The 17423-nt window shown below is 45.2% G+C and overlaps 1 protein-coding gene across 1 annotated transcript in view; it reads right to left on the reverse strand.

The window, feature by feature from the left end:
* CPS1 (carbamoyl-phosphate synthase 1) overlaps positions 1–17423 on the reverse strand; it is a 99510-nt gene that overhangs the window by 28117 nt on the left and 53970 nt on the right. The window contains exons 22-25 of the mRNA XM_013952187.2: positions 8406–8547; positions 6455–6520; positions 5814–5877; positions 2121–2302 (exon numbers count right to left, since the gene is read on the reverse strand). Coding sequence (XP_013807641.2) covers positions 2121–2302; positions 5814–5877; positions 6455–6520; positions 8406–8547 — 454 coding nt within the window. The remainder of the gene's footprint in view (positions 1–2120; positions 2303–5813; positions 5878–6454; positions 6521–8405; positions 8548–17423) is intronic.

The following is a 17423-nucleotide window of genomic DNA, read 5'->3' on the forward strand; positions in this document are numbered from 1 at the left end:
GCTAACAGGGCATTAGCATTTGGCTTGCTCATTTTTAAAAAAAACAACATACAGCAAATGATCCATTTTGGACCATATTCTGCTGGAGATCTGGGGTCTGTCCCCAGGGCTGCCAGTGGCCTTTTGCGTGGCTCTCTGCAGTCTCTCCACGCCTCAGAGACTCAGTTTCCACACGTGCAAATTCAGTATACTGACACCGTTCCCTGTTGTCACTGCCTAAGAGAAGAGCTCCAAAACAGCTGAGCATTCATTCCTCTTCTTGAGATGTACTAGAGAGCACAACTTTGGCTGTTTCGACTCAGATCTTAATGGATTTAATACCGGCACAGCAAACGTTGAATTGGTGGCTTTTGTACCCAAGCCTGGGTACCAGAATCTTCTGCAAACTCCCCACAACTCCCTTCTCCCCGTTTTTCCCTCCCACCACCAGGCTAAAACCATGCCCAGAAGCATTATCACAGTTCAGCTCATGAGCACAGCTGGTTGAGCCGGTGTAATTGCCAGAGCATCCCTCCCCTTCAGCTCTGGGTACCGGAGAAGGTCGCTGTTAGACCTCGAGGTCTGCAACGCCTCCCAGCACAAGCAAGGCCAGAACGTGGCCTGAGAACCACGACCTCCGACTCACCAAGCACTGCTGTCCCAAGCGGCGTAACCCAGGCTCTAAAACGTATGCATTATTCTTTTCACGTATTCTTCTTGCCCAACGTGCTAATTACGAGCACTATGTTTTTAAAATGAGTAGTTGCTCCCTCATCACCTATCTCTACCTTGTCTTTGATCCTGCAGTAATTAGACGCTGTGTTTCATCAGTGTTATTTCTCTGACAGACTGTCACACCAATTTCCTCCACGCCCAAGTTCAGAAGTTCAGTTTTGTTTAAGTAAACAAGAGTTCAATGTTATAGAGCTGAACCTCATGGAAAATCCTAAAGCATCTGAAAATCAGCCTTTAAGACTCCTGCAAGCTGCCAGTCTTTTGGCCTGTCCTAAATCTGTGATTTCCAGTAAAGAGTCTGTTTTCATGAAAATTTAAAGATGATGTAAAAAAAGATGAAAAAATAGGAAAGTATGAAGATGCAATCTGAAAAATGGTCCCAGGACAGTATTCTGCAAGTGGCGTTCAAGAACAAAGTTTAGAGAATGGGACCTGAGTTCTGAGTGGCTTTTTGCGTGGTTCCAAATTTGGGAATGATCAAAATGCAGTCAAGTGATAAAACCATTTTAGAAACTTGCTTGCATTCACAAAGGAGCTCATCTCGAAGTGTCATGTACTGAAAGAAGAGCCAAGGAAAATCAAAAGCTTAACATGACCTGGGTTCTGCAAAGTTGCTTCAGGAAGTTATATAGCCAACTCCCACTGAATTTCAAGGGAGGTGAAGGACCTGAAGTATCTCTGAAAGTCTCTGAAAGTCTCAGCCACAGCATCCAAGATGAGCACGTTACCAGACAGAAATCAACGTTTCCTATACCAGGACAAATTGTTTCCATCATAAATCCTCTCACCATCAAGTCTGCCTGGGATTCCTCTCTGTATCTTGGTATCAGAAGCTCCGAGCTCTTGAAAACCCCTGACAGACACATGTGATATCTGGATCAGGAACTGGAACATCTTATGGTTTGATGGCAATTCCAGTGGCCCATTCCCAGCCTGCTTGTCTGCACGCTGAACAACATGTGATACATCCCCACTGTACTGTAAGGCCCAGGACTGCAAGCTCTTAAGCACAAGTTACTGTTAGGTATGTAAGTTGCTCTGCTTGCTTCAGGGGAGTACTTGTGCTTAAAGTCAAGGATATGCTCAAGTGCTGAAGCTCAGCACTGCAAGGGCAGAACAATTTGCGCGATAAATGACTGTGCAGCAAATTAAATCTGCTTGTAAATATTGCACAATATGGCATCTTGCAAAATAATTTAATATTTATTTGGCATTCATTATTGAGCAGTCTGCTAGGAACATCAACGATGTGTAAAATGCAACATCGGGACCCAAACCAAACAGCTTTAGCTAGCAAGCTCTCCCCCCGCACCCCCAGATGCTCTGCCAAAGCAAGCTGATGACATGAATTTTGAAAAGTTTGGTCTGCTTCATGGCTTTTTGTTGCTGCCACTGCTTTTCTTTACCTCGTGTTGGTAGATGTCCAAGATCCTTTCCAATGACAGCTCTTCAAAGTATAGTCTGTCACACTCATCAAAATCTGTGCTCACTGTCTCCGGGTTGCAATTCACCACGACTGTCTTGCTGCCAAGCTGACGCAGCGTGCGGATGCTGGAGACAGCACACCAGTCAAACTCCACGCTGCTGCCTGCCAGGGGACAGAGAAGTGGGCAAAGACAGGAAGGATGGGCGGGAAGAGAACACAAACAAATGTTCTTAGCATTCAAGCTTAAAAAAAAGAAAAAAAGAAACAGCACTGGCTCCTGTCAGTTCAGAGCGAGAAATCTAATTGTCCTCCCATGGAAACTAAGCACCCACAAGCGTGAGCCTCCAAGCACACGTATGTCAGCCCAGCTGCGCAGGATCGCAGGCCTCTAACACGGCCGTCATCCTGCACGCGTAAATGCTCGTGTCAGCTCTTGCTGCCCATCCAGCTCCTACCGCCTGCTAACCAGTGCACTTTGTCTGAGATGAACCGAAGAGGCAGAAACTCAGAGGCGACAGAATGAGTGCGCATGATTAGGGGATGGCACTGTTCAGTCCAGGAAACACGAAGCATTTGCACAGACATGGTTTAAAAAAAAAAAAAAAAAAAAAAAAGACGGAAGTGTTTTTTTTACCTTGCCAAAAGCAGAGTGTGGCTAACCAAACAACAGATAAACGACAGGACAGCGGGTTCGACTTTCCCGAGCGCTGACTCTAGGTGAGGTGAATCGACAGAGGAATACTTTGTGAGCCACTCGGTGATCCTTTCACCGTGGTTTAAAGGCCACGGTGGCTCCAGCAGCACTCTGAGGCAGGCACATCCTACAGCCCTCAGCCCCGAGGGAGCACTGCGGCCACATCTCCAGGGAAGAAGCAAAGAGGGACTCAGCCAGGACTCGGAAAGGCCCCTGGTCTAGACAGCTGGGGAATCAGGACTCAGGAGCACCCTGCTGGCCACAGACAGCGTTGTAATCCAGACCATTAGGCTAACGGCTAGTGTCCTACGAACTTCTATGCTCAAACATCTAAGAGGGCTACCCTCAACAGAGAATGATGCATATTTAAATTTAAAAAGCATCATTAAATGGTTATGCTTACAAAACCTTGACCTCATCGTGATGTATTCACAGCCATTACATGATAGTTAATTACTGATATCAGTATTTTCATATATAATTGTGTCATAAGATAGGTTGGAAATTCAGACTGTGCTGCACTGGTGTCTCCACAACAGCTAGTAATGAGCAGACGGCTGTCACAGGTCACTCGCTGACAGGCGCACACGTTACTTCCCTACACCTGCAAACAGGAATCTCATCACACAACTAGGCCACAGCTAAAACCCCACAGAAAAGAGGGAAATCACGTTTGAAGCTGAATGGTTCCCAGAAGGGTCAACAGATGCTCATTAACCTTCTTTTTAATTCACTTCCATTACTCAGGTATTCTTACATGTATATGAAACCTCAATTTTGGGACATGAAGGTCATCCGGAGTCCCCATCTGACTGCTTTGGATACTACCCGGGAAGACAGCAGAACACATGTAAGTGTATTCCAGCCACAGCCAGTAACGGTTGTGTCCAAACAGCGGGAAAGGGGAAGACGGCAAACAAGCAGTAATACTGGTAATGGCTGTTGTAACATAACCAGACACCGCTCCTGCGAAGATAATCACTACATCAATACATGCATGTTTTTGAACTCGCTTTCAGGTTTTGATCATGTTAGGTTTGTGTGCACACCACGCACCGTACAGAGCGGTCTGCTCGTCCACACACGCGGCAGCACAGTTTATTTTTACACCTTTGCCTTTCAGGACTGACTTTTATAGGAACAAAACCTGACCAGGGTGTCCCTCTCCCAGCACAGGACACAGCCGCGTGGCAGGAGCGGAGAGCAAGCATCGCCTTGAATATTCGACCAGGAGCCCCAAGGCCCAGCGGCTGCACTCTGCAGCTCAGGTTCTCGAGAAGCCAGAGGTCAAGGCGCTCTCGGAAGGTCAAGAGTCCTTAACTGTCCGAATTCATATCATGTTTCTACTTGTCATCTTAGTTATCAAGAAAGAACAGGGAAATAAATAAATAAAACAGTTCAATTTGGGTAATTTTCTTTCTATATACAAACTACAGCATGACCTATGAAATGACCTCACATTTCCTCCAAAAAAGTTTAATATTTGCATTTTTGCACAACAGTATCGACATTTTGCTGCAATATATTTTCAAGTATTTTTGAAAAAAAATCATTTTTTAAGTTAAAACTCAGTTTTCACAAAGAAAAGACAATGCGTGATTAAAAATGGTAACTTCACATTTTTTAACTTCCATCCAAATCATTTACCTGTTTCTGACCTATCCCTGTTTTGTAAATGTAAATCCACAGGGAACACTAAGTAGATCCCATTGAATTAAGATTACAGTTCTGAAAGCATAGGCAAAAAGCACACTGCATACTTGCTCTCCAAGAATAACAAAAGAAAAGAAAAAAAAGTCAACTTGGCTATTGCACCTGGAAAACATCTTTTAGATGGTAGTAACTAGTAACTGTTTTCCCTATTAGCAGACTTTATTTAGTTACAATCTTCTGCAAAGATTGTCATGATCTAATCAAAATTACAGAACAGGCAAGACCAAGATCAGATCTATATGCTAAATCTATATTATCAGTAGTTTCAGGTGAACAGTGCAAAATGTTTTCATCTGCATTCGATTAAATTATTAAATATCATTGTCATCCTTTTCATGTTCTGTTTTTGCAACTGTCCTGCACAGCATGTTGACTAGCAGAAGTGTTCACAGAAAATAGCATAATCTTGGAGCATTCCTCCTGATTTCACTCATCTCAATATTCATATTGGAAACAGAGTTCAAAAAGACACGTCCTACAATCAGCAACAGAAGTGTATCACGTGACCTGTCTTCCCAAGCAAAACAAATGAATGCAGTTTAAGTTTCAGCTATCAAAAACTATCACTGTTTGTGAGATGCAGAGCAAAAATATTTCTGAAAAATAGTTTTTTTCTTCATAATAATTGCAAGCTATTTGGAAAGGATTCATGAAAAGAAAAAGTCATCATACAAAGAATTCAGCACAATCTGTCTACCCAGTCCTCATAACCATGAGAAAACTCTTACACTGCATAATCATTGAAGTGGGCTGAAATAACAGCACATGGAGAATTGTTTATACAAAAGTAGCTGAAGATATCCAAATATTATCATAAACATATATGCTTACGGTAATAAAACAGATAGCATATAACAACATAGTCATGAGCTGGCAGTAAACACATTCGACTGAAGAAAGCTGCGGCAGAAACAAACTTCCATAACAAGGTACCAGATTCTAGAGGCCTTAACACTTGCAAAAAGTAAGATTAAAAAAAAAAACAAAAACAAAAAAACACACCACACACACTCTGGAAATCACAACTAGGTGATGTGCTCTCCAGCTTCAAGTGAAAAGTAATAAAGAGTCTTCTATTTTTCCAGTGCGTGAAATGAAGTCCCCAAGCAAGTGTAAAAGACAAACCTTGTGCTGGGAACTGATGTCCTATGCACTGTGCTCTGGAGGGTTTTGGCACCATATGAGAAGAGGAACAAACGAACCACGAGAATATCCAAGAAGGCTTGAGGGTGCAAGGAGGACAGAGGAGTTGTAAGAAAGATTTACCTATGTGATACGGTCCACAGCCCAATACCATCACTCCACAGTCATCAAATTTTACATCATGTTCCTGAGAAGGGAGGGAGAGAAGTCATTAGGATCTGTACTCAGCAGCACCTAACTCCATGCTTCTGAGAACAAACAATTTCTGCTGTTCAGCCCACATCCAACAGTCCGATCCTTCAGGGCTTGAGTCTGATCTCATTTACTGCTGTGTAAATCAGGTGCAACTGCACTGGAATTAATGGTGCTGTACCTAAATGAGAAGAGACACAGCACCACTTATTTGACTTGCCTTACCTACTCAAGCAGCCTGAGGAGCTGTGCGTTTCCTAAAAAATGAATGCTAGGAAGGGATGATGCACGAGTCACAGAGGGCTGCGTTCCCAGCATCTGATCCATACACAGTGGATGTAAATGCAGTTGATACAGCACAGATCACAATGATGTACAACCCGTTAACACTAAATGCACTGGATCAGTATACGGGCAAGTGAAAGTCTTAGGCCTGCTGAAAGGGGATTACACATAACACTATGCAAAACAACTGCTACAGAGACACCCTCAAGGTCTCCAGAAATAACGTGACATAGGGGGAAGAAATCAAAATAGACAGCAATGAGACTGGTGTTTTTAAATGCACCTACCTGCCCATTGTACGTGATGTAGAGGTAATTAGTTACTGCGGCGTATTCTGCTGCCAGCGTGTCAATCTGTAAGAAGGAAGGAGAGAAGGGAATGTGACCTGGCCAGTACAAGATTTTTCTTACACGCAGTTTGTTCTTTCCACCCTCATCCCCTCCCTTTCTGTCTTATATTTTCCCATCATGTCTTTCCTCAAGAGAGAAGATGACCCAAACTGTGATATGCTGGCAAAGCGGCAAAAGGAGAGTCTCTTTCATTGCCTGGCCTTTCCCCCAGGCCTTCCAGCTCAGTCAGCAGGAGGCTTTACCTTCTCTTTATAAGCTGCAGTTTCAGCTCCGCAACCATTTGATAAAACACCTCCACAGCTCACGATCTTTTTCCATCCACCCCTTCTTCTCTCTGCCCTCCTCATTCTCTAGTTACTTTGAGAGCATTAATTGCACAGATCTCCATTCCTCCAGGTCTCCTGAATTCCTTAGCTGCACCATCTCGGTTATTCATGCTATACTCTTGACCCCATCTTAATCCCTCACTGAATACAAACTCATAGGCAATTATCACTTAGTGATTGTCTTGAGTAGCAGCAGAGAAAATACTCTGTATTTACATTATAATAAATCTCTTGCTTTGATAATTAAATTGCACACAAAGCAAGAGTGGTTTTCAACCACGCCTAACATGTACTTTTCAGCAACTTTTCTTATGTAATTAGTCACCAGAGAGCCCAGAAGAATAATTTCCCTACCAAGCTGTTCATAAACTGTGTCAACTACTTATTACATGTTACGCATGGTGACTAGTTCATCTAGGTCACTAGCTATTGCTAAAGTTCCCTGAACGAAATGCTGAAACATTTCTGCACAGAATACTGAATGGGCAACAATATTAAAGCAGTCCTGCCATGAACTTTTACATCCTGCAATTTAAGAATCTTTCCACTCTCCAAGTATTTTCACAAATCCCCACTGGTTGTCCAAATCCTTGTGAGTAATGAAGAATGTGACCTTACGTTATTAGCACTATGTAAGTCTCTGCTGCTCATTACTGTTGCTATTACTGCGACTTGTACTTCATGGCTCAAGAAGAAACATATGCTTTGGTGCCACAAATGCAGGCATAAGTAGAATGACCTTATTAAAGAAACACTGGCACACAAATCAATTCAGCACTGCAGTGCCATATGCAGTTGCAAAAACGTAGTGCAAGACCAGCCACATTTCTATAGGCCAGGTGAGGACACAGAAGGAAAACAGTAGCTGTGAAATAGAAGGAGATCTGGATCTCCAGATCTGCATCTGGAATGAGGCCTGAGGACACAGATGGGGTCTTTCAGAAACATTCAGTAGTTTGGAGTGGGTGCCCCCCCCCCAAGGAAAAAAAACAGCTGGTGGCACTTTAATACCAACGTCCCTTAAAGTGCAGCGACAGAACACCTAGCAAAGCACTGGTGATGCTGTCTTGAATACAAGATGAGCTCATTATGCTCGGTGCTATCACAATGAATAGCAAATGATCTCATAACAATAGGACATTTGCAATAAAGAACTACCCTGTAAAAAGTTACTACCAAGAGAAAAGACATACTAGGCTTTTTACGGTCACAACATGGTGGGCCAGCATCAGTCTTCCCAGCCTCTTTCTGAGGCCAGATAGCTGTTCCCACCTCAGCCACACATAAAATGAACTAGAGTATTTCAAGTCTCTCTTCAGGGATGTTTGGTCTGCAGCTTCATGTCATTGCATTGAGGACTGCAGTGAAGAATTAACAGCTAGATGGATGAAATAGCGCTTCTTCTAAAGTCAACATCAAAATTCCCATTGATGTTAACACAGCCAGGGTTTCTGCTTCATTTACCTCTACTTTTTCTAATGGCATAGAAATCTTCTGTTTCTTGCACCCTTAGAAGCCCCCACGCCATCATCATCAGCAAACGGTAATGTTTCTCACGGTACCTGCTTCACCCAAGGCACTATATTCTTCCTCAGTCTCAGCTGACGGCTCTGGACTTCAGTCAGCCCCAGGCACTTCCCAATCTGCCTGTCTGAGAAGCCGATCTGTTTGGCTCTCCTCAGCGTCTCTTCTGGAACAGCTTCACTGCGTTTAAATACAGAAGACTCTACATAAGGCTTTACAGTACAGGTCTGAAGACATGTGAGTGCTTGTGTCTTCAATACTGCATTGAGGGGCTGCTGCTGTGGGAACACGGGTGTGAAGGGAAGACGACAGCTCTTACATATGTCCCATACAAACACCTGTTAGGTAAAGCTTACAGGCACACTTCTGCCGCTGGGATGCGCAACCGTTTTTTTCATCACGCTTCTGAGACACGAAAGAGGGACTCACGATGGGGCCCACCATTTCTCAGGCAGCATTTTCCACCGGGCTAGTACAAGCTCACCATATCCACAGCATCTATATGGTCATTCACCAGTACGGCCGCCCCAGAGGACTCAGGGTAGTTACTCTCTTGGATTCAGTGTCCCCACATCCGCGTGCCCGAAATTCAACTGAAAATCTCCCTTGCTTTTCTCCTCCCATTCTAAGTTTTAAAATATAGGCCTCGCCAGCCGGGGTTGGATCAACGGCGCATGTACTTGCACCTCTCGCCTCTCACAGCAGCCACGCGCTCCCCGTGAAGGCGTGACAATCCCGGCCTTCTGGGGTGACCCGTTGAGGGGCACAACTGCCCCCCAACCCTGCCACGCCGGGGGGCGACTTGCCTCAAAGCACTACCATTTGTCTCAAACAAACTCTTGCTTCCATCACTGGGGAAGTTCTGTCTATCTCCGGAAATGGCCAGTCTGTTGAAAAGGTAAGTGGCTTCAGGGATACACAGTGGAAATGAGCTCCAGAGGCTCACGCACACAGGCAGGCATTTCCTCCTGTCCGTCTCAAGTATACTTTTTTTCCGCAGCATTTGTGCTGCTTCTGCATTACAGAAAGGAAGAGAGAGCGAGAGGCGGACAGGGCAGACCCGGGGCACACCTTTTGTCATCTCATACTTATTTGCAATCAGGGCCTCTCAGCACTTCCACATGTTCTAGTTTTCCTTCTGTTTTTGCTTTTTAGGAGTCCTAGTTTTTGCTGTTTGTTTCAGGTCTGTTGTTTTCCCCAGTGCTCTATGCAGCTCAATGGTTTCTTGCCCATTTTGCTCGTGAATTTTTCATCTTCTCCATCCCCACTTTATTTCCTCCATCACACACTTTTTTCTCTCCCATACTATCTTTGTTTCATTTTGTTTTGACTTCACATATAGCCCTGATGGTTTCTGCCTGTCTCTGTTTCTAAGCTACCTTTTCTAAGCTTAGCTTTTGCAAAAACATAAAAAAGCCTATGTATTTTTATCAGCACTTTTGCTTTTCATCTTCATTGCCAAGAGCATCGTTGCCTGCCTAATAAATCAATATTTTATGAGCAAGCAAGCTCTGAATCAGGAGAAAGGAAATGATTAACAAACAAGCTATTTTCCTAAATCAGAGCTTTTGAATTATGTCCTTTGCTTGATGGTATTTTTAAATAAATAGCATTATGTTATTTGAGTGGGAGGAGAGGGGTAAGGCTGCTTTACTGGAATGTGTCAGGAAGCTGAAGCATGAAAGAGAGTCGCTGGATTGGATTTTTCTGCTCTGGCTTGGGTACGGAGCAGCTCCACCGCCCTCCGTGAAGCCAGGCTGGTGTACAACAGGTGAGAGTCACAGCAACGGCAAACCAGCTATTCTGAGGGCTGAACTGGGGACCAGAAACTTTGGTGTCCAAATCCCAGGGTAGGTGGGTTTCCCTCCATGACACAATCCATTACATTTTCCCTCTAATGCCACATCTCTCTCCCTTCCAGTATGAGAACATGATGCCCTACCTGCCTACAAGAGAGGAGCAAACAGCTTGTGAGGCCAAACCTAAGGCAAAGAGGAAACGCTCATCAAAACCACTACGCTCTGAGCTACGTCCCGTCTGCCAGTAACGGGGTAACCAAACCAGCCTGTTCCTGTCCTCGGGGGGCTCCAGGCGGGAGTACCACTTACACAACCCCCCACCACCTCATTCTTATTACTCCAGCAGCTCCTGCTCTTTGCTAGTGCCACAAGGAAACAGTCCTGCCTGATCTAGCAGCTTTGAGCTTCCACGTTTTGGATGTGATTCTACATGCAGAAAGACTTCCCAAAATAAGACCCGCTTTGCAGCATCCCAATAGTTACATTAAAGCCTGCGGTTTCCACATGCTAACTCTTCCTCGGCAAAACTCCTCCGCTTCTCCGGAGAGCGCTCTTTTGGCTTTCTGATCTCAGCTCCAGGGCAGGACTTCCCACGTGAACTGTGAACGCCAGGACCGAAGGCAGGTATGAGTGTTTTACAGGAGGAAACAGAGCAAGCAAAACCCGCAGACTCTCTCACTAAACAGATGTTAGCCATCGCCAGCGATTAGAAAGGACACAGCCACATTACATTTCTCTCCCAGATTCTGCATTGCCGAAGTACAAGTGAGCAGGCCCGACGACCCCAAGAAAATGAGTCTGCTCCAGCGCATTTTTGCTCCCTCTCTTGCCCTTGCTCCTGTCTCAAACACACACAGCTAGCTGCCATTTGACTACTGACAGAGAAAGAATATTGCCTTCATCTGTGGCTTGCTTCAATTCCTTCTTTTGCATCCCATTATAACAGTATCATTCATCGTCATTTCCAGCCCCCCACCCACACCCCCCAGCAGGGTGGGTGGACAAGAACCAGGGATCATTTTGTGACGTGATTCATTTGCCTTGGGCTAGCAGCTTAGACCAGGTTAGGACATTTATTAATGCTCACAGAAAGGTAACCAATCTTGCACAGGACAAGCACTGTGCAAGAACTGAGCAGCTGAAGGGGAAATGAAACAGTGCGTTCTTCCTCTGCGGCTCCCAACGCGTGAAGAGCGAAAGACGGGAGATGTGGCTCTCAGTGTGGCTGCTAAGAAACATGTGGGGGGAGCCTCTGTTCAGGCAGCATTCAGACATGTGGAGTTTCCTCATTTCTCACTGCCATGCAGGCAACTTGATAAGAAGGGAAGGCGCCCAGAGCACCACAGGGCTGGAGAGGTTAGGACTGACAACCCCGCTCTGTGGATGTAAGGACGAGTTTTGTCATTTTATATCATCGCAGAAAATCAGCGCAAGTCAAACACCCACCAGCGCTGCCTGCCAAGTACCCGAGTTTGGGATCTGCCACAAGATGAGAAGTAAAAAAGCCTCGGAGGCAGCACCCAGGGATTTGGGATTTGGAGGCACAGCTCGAGGAAGGGCACGCAGTGTAAACCAGAGTAATTGCTCCCGCTGTCTTCAGAGGAACTGGACTAGAGAGCTGCAAATCCAAACCTGCAGCTGCTTCCCTGGGGGCACTGGACAGACACCTTTATAACTGGCTAATTTCCATTTTACTAATAATGATAATTTTTAGCATATACATCCCAACTTCCACCTTAAGAATATAAAGAAACATGCAAAGAGTGTTGGTAGGGTGAAATCCATATAAAAGAGAGTGAAACCAAGACACCCTGAGGTTAAAAGGTGATGATTTTTAAGATTCAGCATTAACTAGTTCTGGTCCCACTGCCTTTGCTCAAAGTTGGCCCTTTAGATTTGCTATAGACACTAAAGCCAGCGAGAGCAGAATCACGCTGATCTCTGAAAATCTGAGTGCAAATGACCCTTCCAAGACCTCTCCAGCAATCAAGCACTAAAAAGAGAAGAAAAAACCCTCAACTTGGACTATTCCCAAATACATGACCCAGTCCTACATCACTGCCTTCCCACTTTCCCTGGGGCATCACTTACTCTTCATAGATCGTGCAAAAAATCTTCCAAAGATTGAACTAACGGGATTGTCATCAGTTCAGAAACAAAGGAGGATTAAGTGGCCGTGATTCCAGATTCCTCTAAAGAACTGTTTCCCAAAAATCACCTTTGCAAAACGACAGTCAAGAGTTTTAGAGCTTCAAAATCAGAGAATCAGACTTTTCCCACACTGCCATAACCGCTTCCCCAGCAAGCTTCCTTCCCTGCACATTTTGCAGCTGATAAACAACACAAGCCTCTCCCAAACCTCGCTTGTGCCTTCTTTGAGGCTTCCAGTGTCAATTTGCTGTTGCTTTTTGTTTAAAAATTCCACCCTGTCATCTTTGGAGCTCCATCCACTCACACTTCTTCCTCAACAGGACACGATAAAAAGAAATGGAATAAATTCCCCTTAATGAGGAAATCTTCACCTGGCACAGAGGACCTGGAGAAATCTATTAAGTGACTGGAAGAACGCTGGCAGCATCGCAATTATCAGGAGAGCCTGCTTCAGCACAGCCCTCTCTTCCACTCGACTGACTTTCATCTGATCCACCAGTTTAGGAGTAATACTAAATAAACGTGCCAGCAGAAAACCCCAGCTCTATATGAGAAGAAGCACTCTTTTTCTTGGCTCCCAAATCAGGCTCTGCTTCATGTTAGGTATGTTGTCAAGTTTATGCCCACCCTGCATATTACTTAGGCACATCTGAACAGGCTTTAATCACATGGATCGGAAATATTTGGTGAATTGGGCCAAAAAGCCTGAGCTGGGAGCATTCAGGACACATCTGTTATACTAAGCCCACAGGCCTAGCCCTGCAGGACATCTCAGGGGTATCTCAGCAACTGTTCACATGGCCCAAAATACATGAGGGATTTGGGAAGGTGAGCCATCACCACCTCAGTCCACCAGCAGGGACCCTGAACTCAGCTCCTGCATATGGAGGGGGTGGCTTTAAGCCCAAATTAAAGTTTGACCATTGCCAGCAAAGTGGACAGAAGCAAACAATGCTGGAGCCAAAAATCCTAATGTCTCCTGAGAGCTCTCCCCTTCTCAGGAGAGTCACAGCCCTGGAGCATTTCACAAGCCTGCTTGCTTTTAGGCTGGATTACGTGCAAAGGCATATTCTGCCTCTTCCTCACCAACCCCTCTCTACTTCAGGGCTCCTAGTGGCTTCCTTGATTGCTCCCGACGTTTCACAAAATTTTGAACATGCTACAATTAAAATAATGAGATCAGCATATAAATTCTCTCCCTGCATCTCTTCTCTAGGAGGCAGATTGTTATCATTTTTCCTCTCCTGAGAAGCTCATGAAATGACTGACAAAAAGCTGTCTAAGGAGCTTTTAGGGAAGCAGGAGCTGTAAGCCAACACATCTTGCTCACTAAACAACTATCACTCTAGTGCTCTGCATCTTTACCAGCCAGGTCCATGGGCCAATAAATTTCATCATGGAGATCTTAAGTAACATGAACCTCTCATTACTTCCTAAAACCTAAACAACTCACACCTAGAATTACATGATGTGCTAAAGCAGCAGCTCAAGCCAAAACATAGCCAAGAAACGGGCCACAGATGCTATTTTCTGCCCTGACAGAGGATCGTTTGAGGTCTCCGCAGGAACACCATCATATGGATATCCCGTGTGTAGAATTCTAGAAGCGGAGAGTCCCCAACGGCTTGTAAGGGCATACCTGCACACCATGCCTATCAAGGAAAAAAAACGCAGAGTGAAGTTTTACAAATATACAGACACTTTGAAGGAAAATACAGCTGTGAAATTACCGCCAATGCCTCTATAAGGCAAAGCATCTTAAGTCAGATTCACACAAAGCACAAACAACAGTTCTGCTATATAACTGCTTATATTATATTCTCCTCTCATGTACTGAATTCCTAATTTGTTTCTGAGTCTTCCTTGCCCTCCAGTTCACTTGGAAGACACACGTAATCTTCCCAGATTGTTAGATGTGAGTACAACAAGTACGTCCGCGACAGCTCCTCAAACAGTATAAATCAGCGCAGCCTTATTTAGTGTCACTGGAGCTACTCTGCTTTATATCTGCACAAGATCTGACCTGTGCTTTCTGACCTGCCCCAAAAGCATACAAGTCAGCAGAAAACCTGCTTTTGAAAAGAGCGTGTATGCAACACCCACCTTGGAGGAAAACAGTTTATCGATGGCCTGCCTGATCTTTCCTCCCTGCATTGCTTCCCAGGTGACCTGCTGGAGCCAGGCTTTAATTCCAGCACCTGTACTTTTGTGGTTACTCCGCTACAGTAATGTTTTGAAACCGAGTCATGCTTCCAGCAAGCTGCTTTTAAAGTACACCCTTCACAGACCCAAGGACATTAGCTTAGAAAAGGAACTCACAAATGAACAACTTCATCCACAAGCCACTGAGCAGAGCACTTAGCTATAAATGCTGGGCTGAAGTGGGTCTGCACCCTCCACCCCACCCTGCTTTCCCCACCATTAAACTATGTCTCCTTAGAAGCCACAAGATGGACATTCAGGACTGCACCTACCTCTTTTATGCAAACCACAGGCCACGAGGTGTTTCAGGGATGCATCCTCCTCTCAAACAAGCCCTTAAGGGTAACATTATCAAACTGTGACTGGTGCCCTCACTCCCTGCTGCTAATGAACTGGTTAATTTTATCTGGAATCCACCAAAGGGAAGATCTGCTGTTTTCATTGTGGGTAATCTGAGCTTTAAGGAGACAGCATTCAGTCCCTTGATCTGCCAGACTGCCCTTGAGACTTTGGGCAAGTCTTACCATCTCTATGCTCAGCTCCTCAACCGTGAAGTAGGGGGTTAACATGATCCCCTTTTCTCACTTTTGTTCATCTTTACAGCTTTCTACCAACGCTGAAATACTCCTCTTTGGGCAACATACTCACTGTTCTGCATATTGCAAGATGGCCCGGTCTTCTCTGAAATGGAGTCGCTCAGATTCACCCCAGCAGGGAACTTGACCTCATTACCCTTCCTTCTCTCCCATCCCTATGAGCTCCCAAGTAACGCCAAATACAATCAATTCCAGGTTCAATTGCTGCAGAGACACCCAAGTGACTTAGTTACTGATTTTCAATAGGACTTCTGTCTTCTTGTCATTTGGGCATAAGTGGCTATTGCACCACAGCTGCCTACCTTTGCACCTACAAATACTATTATTTGTCATATGCTCTTTCTGCATACAGCCACAGATCTCAGGGAGCACAGAAGAGGCTTTATTTTGCACCCCAGCCACCCAAGTGTCTTGAGAGTGTCTTGATGCTCCAGCTGTTATTTCCAAATTTGGGCTTCAGTTGTGGTCTTGGGGATTAAAACCTATGGATCAGCTCCATAACCCTGGCCTTCAAGTCACATCTCCCTCCTGTCTCAGTCAGCCGGACATGGTCTGTTTGAAGTCCCATCTCCTTCATGGGCTGTCAGTGCAATGAAGTGTGGGGTCACTCCTAGGCCCTTTCCCTCAATTTTCTCTCACAGGATAGGTGAGGCCAAACCTAGGGGAAGAACTTCTCAAGAAAAAAAAAAACAAAACACAACAACAAAGCATCCACTAAAAAGAGACTATGTCGAGAGGCTGTAGGTCACAGAAGAAACAGCAGAGGCACACACTTGATGTTGCATGTGATATTATTGGATAATCTTGCAAGTATCCTTGAAATGGCGCCCGCTCCCCCCTCTTCCCCACCTTCAACTCAGGCCATTTGCTCTCCTGCAGACAAATCCTATCACCTCAAAGAACTCTTGCCCCATCTTTGAGGGCCCAGAGGCACATTCGAATTGAAACATAGCTGCAACACGACTAAACTATACAGTCTCACAAGCATCAGGTCCAAGTTTCTTTGGAAAGAAGTTCTTTGGGACAAATGTAAACGGTGCAGAGGGTGCGTCTCCCACTCTCTACTGTTTCTGCAAGTGGTTGGTCTCGCCCATACACCAACGGGAAGGGACAAATATTTATAGGTTATAAAGGTTTCTCCCCATAACTTTATCCAAGCAACCTTTCAAACATGGAAACAGCTCCTTTGCGTAAATCTGAAAGGCCTCGTGCTTGACTAAGTCTCTCCAGGTAGGTCTGGCAAGGCAGCAGGTGGTGTGGGAATGCTCACAAAGGTCTCCCCGTGCCTCTGATCCCTCCCTCCCCGTCAGCCTGTTGTAGCCACTTGCTCTGTCTCTGAACTTCCTCATGGCAGAAACCATCACCTTGCTACCAGGTTCTGCAACAGATCCACAGGGCCCAAATCAAGAACTCTTGGCAGAGCTGCAACTCTAACTGCATCCCAAACCTTGCTGCAAAGATCCCCAAATCCCATCAGGAGACAAAAAGAAAGGGATGGGTTTGAACTATTTGAAAGCGAGCTTGTAGCCAACAGCAGTACCTGGGAACAGGGCAAATGCTTTTGGTTACAGTGACTGTATTTCAACAACAAAAAGATTTAATGCAATGACTGTGTCACAGCCCATTCTTTTCAATTGGAAATAATCCCACAGCACAGGTAAAACTCATGCCAGGCATGCTGGGGACTGGAAACAGCTGGCTGCAGGAAGAGCACACGTGCCAAGTCTCATTTGCATCACTCAATTAGCTTTCCCTTGGGTATTGTGGAGATGCGTTTCCTGATGTGGCTCACCGGACTAGTCTCTTAGCTCAGGTCAGAAGTGCTTTCCCCCAGCTCTTTGTTTTTGTGCCAACACGCCTTCAACATAATGCATCCGGACAGTCCATCCCCTCCTTCCAATGCGGGTTACACTCCCACCTTCCCAGGCTGTGAGCTAAAACAGTCTCCTTGGGAAGGTCTGAGCAAGGATACCGGAGTGGAAATCTGCACTGATCAGTGAATGGGACTACATTAATTTACACCACCAGCAATCTTAGTTGAATTGCATGAATCCACTCACCTCTCCTGTGTATTGCATCCCTTGCATGATACAAATGCAAGGCTGGACACCGCGAAGGGGCTTCCTGTAGCAGGCAGGCTATATAGCCTGTTACTTACTCATTATAAGGATGAAAAACAATGTGGGATAGGACTAGTTACTGGTCACATTGCTAATAGTATTGCTGCTTGCTACCTGTAGTGGAGAAGGGGACAGCAACCTCAGTGATACAGGACAGTTCAGCACAATTAGCCTCAGTGGATTGAAGC

The sequence above is a fragment of the Apteryx mantelli genome, chromosome 6 (assembly GCF_036417845.1).
Source record: "Apteryx mantelli isolate bAptMan1 chromosome 6, bAptMan1.hap1, whole genome shotgun sequence".
Classification (NCBI taxonomy): domain Eukaryota; kingdom Metazoa; phylum Chordata; class Aves; order Apterygiformes; family Apterygidae; genus Apteryx; species Apteryx mantelli.